At 38.8% G+C, this 14,043-nt stretch overlaps 1 protein-coding gene and 1 pseudogene across 6 annotated transcripts; both read right to left on the bottom strand.

Annotated features, from left to right (window-relative positions):
- The window catches only part of LOC132123252 (coiled-coil-helix-coiled-coil-helix domain-containing protein 2-like), a 6,718-nt pseudogene extending 4,124 nt beyond the window's left edge, over positions 1-2,594 (bottom strand).
- Positions 2,595-3,527: 933 nt separating this feature from the next.
- On the bottom strand, positions 3,528-12,860 carry LOC132122971 (heterogeneous nuclear ribonucleoprotein L-like). 6 transcript variants are annotated; one of them, XM_059533503.1, is made up of 15 exons: positions 12,703-12,860; positions 12,042-12,160; positions 11,712-11,949; positions 11,538-11,623; positions 11,170-11,266; positions 10,722-10,794; positions 7,059-7,091; positions 6,199-6,267; positions 5,729-5,979; positions 5,522-5,643; positions 5,045-5,246; positions 4,907-4,964; positions 4,638-4,742; positions 4,366-4,410; positions 3,528-4,140 (listed from the first exon to the last, which is right to left on the bottom strand). In XM_059533503.1, exons 1-15 carry the CDS (start codon positions 12,787-12,789, stop codon positions 4,082-4,084), a joined length of 1,644 nt encoding a protein of 547 aa, XP_059389486.1. In that variant the 5' UTR covers positions 12,790-12,860; the 3' UTR covers positions 3,528-4,081. The 6 variants fall into 6 exon arrangements, with proteins under 6 accessions (XP_059389486.1, XP_059389488.1, XP_059389487.1 ...); XM_059533505.1 differs by lacking the exon at positions 4,366-4,410; XM_059533504.1 differs by lacking the exon at positions 7,059-7,091.
- Between the last annotated feature and the right edge of the window lie 1,183 nt (positions 12,861-14,043).

Here is a 14,043-nt window from a genome sequence, read left to right as displayed (position 1 = left end):
ACTAATCCAGTCAGAGTTATATTAAAAATAGTTTTTGATCTTTCAAGCTGTTGGATGTCACTCAGCGGGTGTTGAACTGCATCGGCCCATGAGAAGTTTAATAGAAAGTGCAACCATTAAAAAAACGTGTCTCACACGGCTCCGGGGGGTGAACAAAGGCCTTCTGTAGCGAATCCATGGGAAATATCCATATTCAAATCGTAATAATCAACAGAGAGACAAAAATAACGGTCACTAATTAGAAGTACAAAACGAGGATTTGTGAAGAAGAATGTCGGAGGATTTCGATATGTGACCCTGGACTAGAAATCCAGTCTTAAGTGTCAATTTTTCAAAATTGAGATTTACACACATGAAAGTTGCATAAATCAGCTTTCCATTGATGTATGGTTTGTTAGGATCGGACAATATTTGGCATCTGGAATCTAAGAGTGAAAGAAATTAAATAGAGAAAACTGCCTTTAAAGTTGTCCACATTAATTCCTAGCAGTGCATATTAATAATTAAAAATGAAAAAGTTTTAATATATTTACAGTAAGAAATGTACAAAATATCTTCATGGAACATGATCTTTACTTAATATACTAATGATTTTTGGCATAAAAGAAAATCCATTGTTTTTTTGATTACAGCATAAAAAGATACCCTAATGACTTAAGACTGGTTTTATGGTCCAGGGTCACAAATAATCCAAGAGGAGACCTTTGCTAAAGTGAAGAAATTTAGCTTCCTTTGCTCCTGTTAACAAACGTTGGTTTTCATGAGACTCACCGGTGCATGTGCAACACTGACTCATCATCAGCCCAGAGCTGCCTCTGTGTACAACTGTTGGCGCAAGCTACATTAAAGTGATTATTATGTTTTGAATATGGATATTTCTCTTACAAAAAAGCATGGATTCGCTACAGAAGGCCTTTGTTCACACACAGAGCCGTGTGATACACTTTGTTTTTAATTGATGCGCTTTCTATTAAACTTCTCATGGGCCGATGCAGTGTAACACTCGCTGAGTGACATCCAACAGCTTGAAAGATCAAAAACTATTTTTAATTTAACTCTAACTGGATTAGTCTGAAAAGAAGAAAGTCATATACACCTCGGATGACTTCAAGCCAAGGTGAGTAATTTATGGACTAATTTTTATTTTTGGGTGAACTAATCCTTTAAATGTACTCAATGTGCACCTGCAGTGTACTTCACATCTTAAAAATATACAGTAGCCTATTTATGGTGTCCTTGTTACAAATTACATGAACTTAATACAGGTGCTGGTCATATAATTAGAATATCACAAAGTTGATTTATTTCACTAATTCCATTCAAAAAGTGAAGCTTGTATATTATATTCATTCATCACACACAGACGGTGTAATTTTAATTTTGATGATTATAACTGACAACTAAGGAAAATCTCAAATTCAGGATCTCAGAAAATTAGAATATAACTTAAGACCAATACAAAGAAAGGATTTTTAGAAATCTTGGCCAACTGAAAAGCATAAAAATGAAAAGTATGAGCATGTATAGCACTCAATACTTAGTTGGAGCTCCTTTTGCCTGAATTACTGCAGCAATGCGGCGTGGCATGGAATCGATCAGTCTGTGACACTGCTCAGGTGTTATGAGAGCCCAGGTGGCTCAAGTACTCTTTTTAATACTAAGCAATCAAGCAAACTTTTTCACAAGGGAGAGCCGGGCGTCACTATTCAAACAGGTAGTTTGGATCAGGGCTCACCTGATAGGTGACATCAGGCCTGGCAGCTTGAGTGTGCACCTCCGCTGAAGCCTCCGGTCATGGCGTGGCCTATCGTGAGCCGACCGCAACGCCTGCTGCAGTGGGCGAACATCCCTGGCTGGCGGGGCGCAGCAGCAGCTGATGCTGGAGAGGGAGCGGGCGCTGGGGCGTATGATCGAGGAGGAGCAGCTCGGGCCATTTGTGGAGGTGATGGGGACGAGAAACTGCAGCGAAAACACACAAGAGCGAGCTCTCAATACAAGGTAATGAATTTCCATGACTGATATGGGTTATCATCAATCTTTGATATTTTTTTATGGCTATTTTTTTTTACTAATTTAACTAAAGCCTGGCCAAAAGATTGATTATATACATGTGTGTGTGTGTGTTAGGTAAATAATGTTAGCATAAATCTACTGTAAGTCGCTTTGGATAAAAGTGTCTGCTAAATGATTTTATATATATATATATATATATATATATATATATATATATATATATATATCAGTACAATATGAATTACCTATTCTTTAAGCTTAAACATAAATGTTAAAATAATAATAATTTAATAATTAGTGTTTTAGATTATAATCATAGGTAACATCATACATTTGATATTGTAAACAAATAAGTTACAACCCGCCGGCTCGCTCGGGCATGACCATCATAATTGCTAGAAACTAACATGCTTTCAGGGACATTAGGTGACTTTGTATTCGTAAATTGTAGCTGTTAATTATGGTTTAGATGTTTGTTGCTGAATTAAACTGATGGTTTAGTAGTAAGTTAGACGTTAGCTGACACATGACTAGCACAGTCCGACTCACCTCGAAGTTCTGCTTCGGCTTCCTCTGGGCATGTTGCTTTTTACGACGAATTCCAGAGAAGATCCGACACTTGCTGAAAGCTCTGCTATTTTTATATTACTTTGCTGCAATTTACTCTGTCTGCCCGCTTCCGATCTTTACCATGAGAACTTTGAACTTCCGCTCCTGCGCATGCTGTACTTCCGGAATATCTGTATGAAACGGATTGTGTTTGTAACTTGTCACGGTAATCAAATTAAACTTATTTTTAGTATTACATTTTAAATATCAATTTTAACTTTATTTTGTATAAGGTATTTTTCACAAATAAAAATCGATCGATTTAAAATCGATATTATATGCAATGTAAATAATATATAATTCTTGTTTAGTGATAACATCATCTATTCTTGATTACTTAACGGTGACTGAATCTTTTAAGTATTATTATTTTTCGAGTAACTATACAAATTATAGATAAAAATAAAAAAACAGAACCGTACAGGGAAAAAAGAACGCAAAACAATGGAAACAAAAAGAAAAGGAATGCTCGAGTCTATTTTGTAGAACTACACTGCACTGCATTATTTAAATAAAAATCCGACATTTCTTGTTACACGCACTGCAAATGCCTAGATATCCGTGAATCATAGTTCGACTGCTGTCATTTTAAAGTAACTGTTAGACTGGGGAGTCTGCATCTAGATTTATTCATCACATCGGGATTCCTGACTCTTTCGACACGTCCATCATCTTCTTTATTAGTGTATCATTTCTTAATTCATTTGATTTGGGTTTCTGGGCCTCCATTCAGAGGAGAATAAGAGAAATTTACCTCGAGTATAGAAACATCAGTTTCATTTCTAGTAGTTCTCAAAAGCCTGGAAATCATCCTTTTAAAACGGTCTAATATTTTCCTGACTCTTGGAAAGCTATGAACACACGCGTAAACTTGATCTGCAATTATCAGCAAGTGGAAGCAGACATTTTCGAATGCACAGATTATTTCTTTATTAAACTGAATACATTTTATTTTCCAGATTCCAAATATACACTGGGCAATAACATCCAGGCAGCTTTTGAGAAAAAACAAAACAAAAGTTCAAACATTTTTAAAAAATGAGTCACAATTGCTCCCTTGCAAAAGCAATAACAGAGACCCATTATAACTATTTTAATTTGATAATCAAAAAAACAAAAAAAAATGCTGTCTTCTTTATAGGGTGACGTTTCTAAAACTAAGGTGCTGAGCCCAGAACTAACAGTCAATCATAGTAAGCAACATAAAAAAAAAACACCGTTCACAAAACCCCAATACTGGTACAAAAGCTTTTCAACTCTTCTCTTCCTTTAAAAACAGAGTTCAGTCAGTTTTACTGTCAGCTTATGCTACGGCTCAATCAACATAAGATTAACTCAACACGTCTGCACACCCACTTACACAAATGAGCCATTAAGGACACTAAAGTAGCAGGAAGATGAAGTGATGGATTGAGCGAAGACACTGGGACTGGGATGATGATGATGATGATGCTGTTGTTCAGTTCGCATGCTGTGCAGTAGAGAAGCACAGCTTGAGTGTATATGGGTATGGGCCACCTGCAGGGAGAAACAAAAGAAACCGCATAAGTACACTTCTTTTTAAACGTTAAAGCTGGGTGCAGTGAGGAAAGCAAGTAAGAATGAAGCAAGAACAAAGACATGAATACTACCGTTGTAAATTACAACTGTCCTGCAAAACTGAATACAGACCATCTGACATTATGCGATCACAAATTCAGTTCACTTTTGTGGCTTATTGTGTTTGAATGGACAAATACACACCGCTGTCAAAATGTGGAGTCTTCACGTGAGCACAGCAGGTTGTGTCTTAAATCAAAGTAAGCGGTTATGTGAAAATCAGATGTTGATCAGTATATTTAGATCGGTGCATTCGGTCTTTGTCACGAATGTTAATCTAGCAACAAGACTAAATAACTGTATTTGTCCTATTGTTTGTAATTTGCTTTGTGTTCTTATTTTTAAAGACAAGATATATATACAGACTTAACAGTGGAATACAATTTCCCTTTCATGCTGATGATGAGGTCACTTACTGGGGTTTTTCATCTGGTGGTGGTTTATCATAGCAAGAGCTTCCATGGCGTCATTAACAGACTCCCAGTCCAGAAGCCCTGACGAACTCCTCTCGGATGTGGAACCTTTCATTAAAGAAAACCAGGATTGCACTCATCACAACAACGAAGGAGCATAGATGACATCTCAAGTTAATAGAGCGCACTATTTTATATTCGATTGTGCTAAGCTTAGCTTTCTATGCTGTAATTTGCAACGCCTCAGTTAAAGACAGCACATGTTCACATACCTTTAGCTGCAAATAGTTTGACATTGGAAGGGCTCTTTACACCAAGTTCTTCACAGATCTGAAAAGAGATTGTAAATGTACACGTCAAATAAGATCAGGTGACAAGAAAGGTCCTGACTGCATCTGATGTGAACTGACCCTGGTGAAGGTTTCTGGTGAAGCCTCAGGTGCTGCGTTGAAGAAGTGTAGGACGTTGCTGGGATGCTGAATGCGGTTCTTTGCCGCCTGCTCTGGAGAAGTGAACCGGTTATTTCTGCTCCCGTGAAAGTCTTTGAAGCTGCTGGAGCCGTCTTCTAGCTCATAGGACTGGCCGGGCATGATGGCCTGCTGCTTAGACACACTGACACGAAGAAAAGAAAGAAAAACAAATGAAAGAGTTGAACTATCGATATAAAGACACTTTTTAAAAAAAAAAGTAAATAAATCATATTGCCATAATAAAAAACTCAATGTAAATAAACTAAACTTGGTTTTAATGCATTTAATGATTAAACAATGTTGACACAAAACGATTCCAAAAATATTCTAATCCTAATACCCTTCATTTGTTTTATGTCAAATATGCAATCAGCCTGCCATTATCGCATAGTTAAAGAAATTGCAATTGGAGCGTACCACACGTTGAGCTTCTGATTGAACAGGAAGTTGTTGTTGAGATGTGAGATGGCACGATCCACAGCATAGCAGTCTCCCATCTCCACCATAGCAGCTCCAGGCTTGCTCTTCATGAATTTCACCTACATTAAAAGGGCAAAAGCAGATTTCATATAAAGCTGTTCGCGTTTTGTCAGTGTCCAACCTACTTTTAGCTGTTCTACATACCCGCTCCACGTTTCCATACAGGCAGAAGATGTTGAAGACCCTGTCTGCGTTTATCTTTAAGGGATCCAGGCCATAGACCATGATCACCGGTGAGTCTGCATGTGCGCCATATTCACCGGGGGGCGGAGGTGGGGGGCCGTACTGTGCACCGTAACGCTGACTGGTTCCACCACGCCTCGGACCACCAATGGGGGGCCCCATCCGTCGGCCTTCATAGCCATAGCTCTCGTCTTGGTATCCCTGATACCCACCTGAGAATACACAAACGACAAACAGAGCACGTTGGGGTGGGGGTTGTGGGCAGGTTAGGGGTAAACAAGCATTTTACACACCCTTCACTTTAGTTTAACTTTTAATGTCAACACAGCACCATCTTGCTGCCACTGTGACCTATGCACCCCAATTCGTTGTCGTTTTAACATCCTGTTTGTGAGCAAATGTGTTCAGACATGTTGCCCCGCAAGCCTTACCATACTCTGGAGGGTGGTCTCCCAGCAGAGCCGGCTGCCTCTGGCGCTTGTTGGGGTTGGCGTTCATATCTGAGAGGCGAGAGAAGGAAGAAGGCCAAGAAAGGAAAGAGGGAGGGAGAGAGAGAGAGTGAAAGATGAGTTCTTTGAGAGGCGACAGGACACTGACTCGTGAATGTTAATGTGATTGGCATGAGCTTTCATTTCAGCAGAGAAGGGGACACAGAGCACACCAGAAAACAGGGCCCATAATACTAAGGTGAATCTCACAAAAATGCGGGTAACATTACACCCCAAAAAACATGTACATTTGTGTAAAGAAAATGAAACGAAATCTTTAAATTATTGAATGTTGTATGATAACATCATGACAAATAAAGCACATCTTCACCTTAAACTATCATTAATGTCTTAGCATCCTTTTTTATCTCGCTATTAAAGGTGGTTCTTATTACAGTAACAAGTGTATTTTTATTACATTAGAGTATAAAATACTGCAACTGGTTCAAATACTTTTAAATAGCTGTAATGAGACTTTTAATAGAAGTGGGGATTTTACATCAATTATAATCACAGGGTTCATATTCTTTTCAACATTTGGGGTTTCTTTCTTTTGATTTTGGGGTGATATGTTATATTTTGTTAGATATTGTGAGACTGACCTATGAAATAGGACCTTTTTATTACTACTCACAAACCTATCACAGTCAGCTGTTTAATAAACATACAGGCTTTCTTTTGGGGTGTTCCAGCCCCAAACAAAATCTGCTTTGTTCGCTGTGACAATGTATGTATTTCATGTATAATGTTTGGGAGTGAGTGGGTGGGGGAGGATGGACAGAATGTCTACTGCAGACACACACCTTGATTGCCCCCATTGCCATCAGCATCTGCACCTGTTCAGGTACACACAGTGCAAACATCAATCTCACAGACATTTCCGAACAATCACATAACAGGTTTCTTACTCTATTCAGGATTTTAGGCTTAGATCTGCTTAGGGCACCATACCTTTATGTTAAGTAGTTGGGCAGCACAGGAAACGTGATCATTTACTTTTGTGTTTTACATTAGGCAGACTGATAAGCTGTTTTGAAAACTTGCCTCAACCAATGATCCGAAGCCCAAAGAATACTTCAATATTGAAGCGAAAGCTTGCGCATGCGTACAGCCGAACACAGCCTTTCAAAGTAATACTCCATTTGACAGCGTGCACAAACAGGTGATTGAACACATGCACAGTAAAGTTTCATCCTCGTCCAGTGCCTGCGTGATTTCTCTCCAGAATTTACGACCAATTAAACGTCTTTATACTCGTCAACGTAGCTGTCCACTGTCACTGCAGTCTCCTGTAGGCTGTTGTTCCATTTCATCCATTTTCTTATTTTTTAGCAATTACAAAAAGTGTTGTCTAAGGAAGCCTGGTTCTGCCACTAAATAAAAATAAAAGATGGTAATTGCGACTTTTTATCTCACAATTATTTTTTTCTCAGAATTGCGAGTTTATTACAACTCACAATTTTGACTTGCAAGATATGAGCGTGCAATTAACAACAACTAAAAAAGAAAGTCGGAATTGCAAGATATAAACTCGCAATTGCAGAAAAAAAGTCAGAATTGCGACTTCTCAATTCTTTTTCTCTCAATTGCAAGACATCTTGCAATTCTGACTATTTTTCTCAAAATTTAGAGTTATAAAGTCAGAATTGCATGATATGAACTTCATTACATCTTGCAATTCTGAGAAAAAAAGTCAAAATTGTGAGAAAAGTCGCAATTACCTTGTTTTAGTTTTTTTTATTTAGTTGCGGAAACGGGCTTCCATAGTTGTCACCTTGTGGAGCAACTTTTAAATGCAAGATGTTTAGGTGCATATGAGAGCATAACATACAATATGGTTAGAAAAGTTATGGTGCACACATACAGTATTATGGTGAAGAAATTTACACAGAACACTGTATGCACACCCTAGCAAATGCATAAAACTGAAGTATATTTTGGGCTTTAGTTGCACAAGGGGCCGTCTTGTTAATAGTGGAAATACACAGAATGGTGCAAGAGTTGGAAACTAGCACCCCGTCATTGGAAAACTAATTATGCAAAACATCTCTGAGGATCACAAATACAATAAACTTGCTCACAGAAAACAACCCAACCCAAGAATGCATTTTAATGCACCTTGCTGAACTACATCAATTGATAGCCCAATGAGGAAGACCAAAAAAAAAAAGCCAGACTCCAATGGGAAAGAAAATATCAAGTTAGTCAAACATTTGCTCATACACCCCCATTAAACTATAAGTGCATCACTCCAAGACAACAGAAGCTTGGGGTTACTTACAGTACAAATGCAAGGGTTGGGGGATCAATGACGGTGCAAGTAGAACATGCCGTAAATTAGCCACCGTTGAGCGTCTTCATGGCATTCCTCCTCCATATCGCACTTAAGAATTTCCCATTTCTTTCTCCCACCAGTCCATTCCACTGATTTCCCAAGATCTCCTTGTTTGAGTCGGGTTTCAGTGCTCCACTGATGCCAGCACAGACGTCGTATTCTCATTTCAATGCCTGTTTTTCCATGGTGGTTGAAAAGCTGGAGCAATTTATGCCCAATTCAGACTGACTGGTACTTCCACTAGAGACACAAAGCCAACCTGCATCATACGGAAGGTGTTACACAGTAGTCAAACGACTGAAAAAAAAGGGAAAAACGTCACATATTGACAGAAAGAGAGAGGAGGAATTGTGAAAGGAAAGGTCTAGAGGAAGAAGACACATGTTGGGGGAAGACAGCGTATCTGAAACACCAGCCTCCAGGGCTTAACAGAGTAACAAAAAACTTGACGTGTCGCTGTCTGCATGTCAGTGCATCTGCTTGTCGGAATGATGTCTGCAGTGTCTTCGGTGTCTCGAGTGGTTTAGTGTCATCAGCTGTTGACGAGTGAAGAGTCAGGCATGTCGATTTGTAGGTGTTGGGTTTGTGTTTTAACAATCGGTACGGCGAGAGAAAGACAACGTAGACCAGAAAAGACAGACAGGTTTCAGAGAAGGCTGTTTGTCTGTGGATATCAGCAGTTTGACATGAATGAAGAGGTTTGTTTGCATTGTGTTGTGGTGTCACTTGAGGATGCATGTCAAAAACATCCCATATTAGCAGGTGAGGTGTCACAGTGGAGTGTGTCTTGTTCTTGACCCGTAAGAAACTACGGGAGAAAGTTGAATGGGTGTGGGAGCCATAACTACTTGCACCGACAACCCCAAATCCTTCAATGTCTTCGCTGGCAGTGTCATTTCTGTAGGAGGTGATGAGTGCTAAATGTTGCGAGATCAGGTGTTTGTCAGGATGCCTCTTAGTTTCACAAGAGTTAAATGAGTGTTTGTCCTTGTGGAGACATATTTTCGCAGGTATAGGAGGCAGTTGTTGTTTGATGACTGGTACAGTGTTGGAAGTCTGATGCACTTGTGTCTTCTGTGAAATCTAGGAAATGTCCCCCAGTGTCCAGATGTATTGAGTGTTGTTGCACTTGATATTCTGGAAATTTCTGTGCTTTCATATGAGTCTCTAAATGTACCGCATAAATGTGAGGAGCAAATGGCCGGAGTGAGCACCAAAGAACAATTCATTCAAACTGACGTGGAACTGAACTGAATGTCTTTGGGCACACCGTTGGTGGCCATGAATAATACCTTTGGAAAAAATTCAGGAAATCCTGAAAGTCAACATGAAATCATAATTGCCCCCCCGTTTACTTTGAATACAAGTTACCCGTTGTTTTGTGGTCAGATAATCAAAAAAACATACCACAACTTAGCACTGCTCAAACGACTTTGTTTCGAGCTCTAATATTTTCAAAAACATTTATAGGAGTATAACAAATTACCAATGGACAAAATCAAAAATCCCCTTTCAGCTTTTTATTCTTTAATATAACTTCATCTGGAAAAGTAAAATGGGTTGCAAACATAGTTTCATGTTTGACCATAAAAGGTGTCGAGGTAGACCGGGGGTGTCAAACTCAGTTCCTTGAGGGCTGGATTCCTGCAGAGTTTAGATTTAACCCTGATTAAAAACACCTGATCCAACTAATCAAGTCCTGAAAACTACATGGTGTGTTTTGGAACAAAACTCTTCAGGGCTCCGGAATTGAGTTTGACACCCCTGGGGTAGACCATGGACTGATAATCTGCCTCTATGGTGCGAACCAAGTAAGCCACTTGCCCCTCACACTACTGGCATGTGACAGGCTTTGCTGGAAAAGAAAGCTTGCGAGATATCGGCAGGGCAACATTCTGAGGAAGCCTTAGAAAGATCACAAGGGTACGGCTTTACCTTCCCCTCAGAGAGTCACGAAAACATACACAACATGCGGTGTAGACGTTGGTGTGCCTAACAATCAGCACAGGGGAGGTGAAAGAACGGATTCATTGCTACAGTTCTAAGACTTCCCAATCCCACCCACTTATTTCCCCCACAGTGGCAGTAAGGGCGCTGAGAAATGTCAGAGCAGATATAGAGTTAACAGTACCTTGGCTGCTCAGGTTTGGATTGGTGTAGTCCCATGTGTCCTGGTCATTCTTGAACACATTAAGGCGTGTTGGCTAAGAGTAAAACAAACAAATAAATTCATTAAATAACAATTATCTTTCTACCAGCTTGAGTAGGGATGAGTAATATTAAAATATGTGGGTAAAAAATGTATGCAAATAAATAGAGCCGTTTATTATGTATTTGTGTTTATTATTATATATATTGGTGCATTCATTATTATTATTTTTTTTTTATTTAAACTTGATCTTGACTGTTGTACTTCTTGCTTCAAGATTTTGACTCTTAACTGGCTACAAAACGAATGGTTCCTCTTGAAACCGCATTTTCAAGCCATTCAGAAAATGCATAAAGACTGGAGTACCGTCAAAAAGTTTGAAAAACAATGCTTTTAGCATTAACACCCAGTTAATTTAGATGAACCTCACCTTGGCATACTCGATCTTTAGTGTGCAACAGCCAGAGTATATATCAGCCCCATTGAGTGAGGCCTTGGCCCTTTGGGCGCTCTGAACGGAATCAAATGTGTGAGGAATTAAAGAAAAACAAAGGGAATCATGTGCGCCATGAGTACAGAGGTCATTATGTAAAGTATTCTTGGAATGCAGCATACTTTAAGTTACTCGGTTTGGACAGAAACCTCCTCACAGTGCTTGGTCCACATGCAAAGTGGATTTAAATGACAAGATGAAACAACCATGACAAAAGCGCAATGACTCATGAACACAAATGAAATTACAGATAGCAAGAATCTAACAAACAGCTTCGCTCTGTTGTCTGAAACAGTAAAGGATATTCCACCATGGCCTGGACCCCATTCTTCCTAAAGATGACGACTCTTTGAACAGGTCCACAGTTGTTGCAAATAGTATAGAGAACATCCTGTAGAATAACAAGAACATTAGTGTGAAAAATCGAATTAGTACGATAAAAAGCATTTATGATATTACACAGTGGATGTGGGTATTACCGTGGTAATTGGATAAATGGGGTTCATGATTGTCAATAGCAAAACATTATTAACACTGCGGGAGTCATCAGGGTCTCCAGGCCTGGATATCTTCTGACTGGTAGAGTAGTTTACGAACGCAGGATGTCCGGCGATGTAGATCTGGTTGTCGTTGGCATAAGTAACAGCATTGCAAGACCCATTCATATCCTCATATTCAACCAGGGCTTGACGCTTCTTAGGCATGAGCACAACATAACTGCAGAAAGATGGAGATGCATGATCCTCAATGCATTTCACGACAGGCAGAATCAAGGTACAGGTACGGCACAAGCGTGAAGCAAAAGATACCTGATGGCTCCAAACTCTTGCAGGGCTTCAACGATGTCTGCCTCCAAAACTCCGTCCACTAAACCTCGGACATGCACCACAAGAGATGGCAGGGTCTTGTGTGGGTCAACATAGTCCTCCTATGAAATAAATCATCACATTAGTCCAGTAAACTGGCATAACAAAGGATCCATTATTTATAACAAGAAAAAAAATATAAATACAAACATTACAATTTGTTTGTAATACTGACTACTATGTACATGCAATGTATATTATCCTTAACTGTGTACGAACTGAGCACGTTCTATTAATGTATATGTATTAATGGTTACGTGCGTTGTGCTAATGCACAATGTTTTCATTGTGATTCATAACGCACTATTCAAACGTGATCGCGGTTACATGCAGCATAATCCATATATTTAATCCGAATATATGTGTGGCGTGGGGGGGGGGGGAAACGTGAATCTCTTACTAGCACATCAAACATTCGCTACATAATAATGTTCTGTTTTCGTATCCTTGTTTTTGTAATGCTTTGTGCAGTAATACCAGCGTGCTGTAGCTCAATTGTTTGGTTAGCTGGTTCGCTAACTAGTGCTATATTAGCTAGCTAACTAACGCTAATCAGATTAAACCCGTAATAAAAATATAAGATAGTGTGTGATTAAAGGCTTACGGTCGCCATGCCGCCCTCGGTTTCCGTTTTTTGGCGTTTTGTTGCTCTGCCGCCTTCACTGTAGTAGCGGGCCGTCTGCGTCGCCATGTTGTCCCGTTACGATTCACGCGCATCAAGATGAAATGGACGAAAACTACAGAAAATGGGTCAGGCTGTGGTGACGCCCACCAAGACAAGAACCGTCAAGATTACTGGTGGAGAGAAACTGTCAATCACCATTGTAGTCCAATGAAAAAGAAGCGTGTCTCTAGGTTGAGGCCAATGATTGGACACTACAGTTGTCACTCAGAACAGCTCACTGATATATAATAGAGATTATCAGCGAATTGATACGGAACGGAAACCCCAGGGCGAAGCCATAAGAAGGCAGCAAATATTTGCAATTAGTGTAAATAACTATAGATTCGATTTACACTATGCTAAAATGTTACTACTCATTGAAAATAGTGGCAATTATCTGCACTTCAGTATTGTAATACATTGTACAACAGTATACTGTATTAACGTATTGAGTGTAAATTGTAATTTTAATTCAAGTTATTAAATGAAACCCATCAAGGGCCGCTGCTGACCAAATGGGTGCCCTAAGCAGAATAGTATTGTGTTGCCCCTCCCTAAAAAAAGAAGAAAAAAAAAAAAAAAATATATATATATATATATATATATATATATATATATAATAAAATATTAAAAGGAAATGAATTTTTATTAAATTGTATTATTTATAAATTACAATTGTTGCTCTAGACATTTGACTGTGGTTATGATTTTATTAATACCGTTGTCTGATTGATTTTATAGTCTCAAGCATTCAGAAATCACACAAAAAACTAAAATAATTTTTTTTAATAAGATAATCATGGATAATTTTGGTAAGGTTTGTGATGTCCGCATTTTTTTGTTGAAGAAATGAAAGAGGCTGTAGCATTTCTATCGCAAAAAAGGTGGCCACAGATTAAAAGTAAAGTGGATATTTGAATTAAACGTTTGGTCAATATTTAACAAGGATTTGATCATCATGTAAGTGTAAAAACAGCAATCAGGCCTTTGGTGCCCTTTGCAGGCATTTGTAATAATGCCAAGTGTTTATTTTGTATTACATTATGTATTTTAAAAGTGTTATTCAATGAAACCATATGATTATTTTTAATTAACCAATCGCCTCATTGATTTATATAATACATTTTAAGTCATGGAAACTAAAATATTAAGGCAGATGCGTTGTTGGTGATGGTGAAATTATTACCGACATTAAAATTCACAGGATTATGAGCGAGCTAGGCTACCTCAAAGTGATTCACGGGCTTTTTAATTTTTCTTTTCTCTGTGCTGGACTGCGCC

This window comes from Carassius carassius, chromosome 41 (genome assembly GCF_963082965.1).
Source record: "Carassius carassius chromosome 41, fCarCar2.1, whole genome shotgun sequence".
Taxonomy (NCBI): domain Eukaryota; kingdom Metazoa; phylum Chordata; class Actinopteri; order Cypriniformes; family Cyprinidae; genus Carassius; species Carassius carassius.
This window is presented reverse-complemented; position numbering and strand designations above follow the sequence as displayed.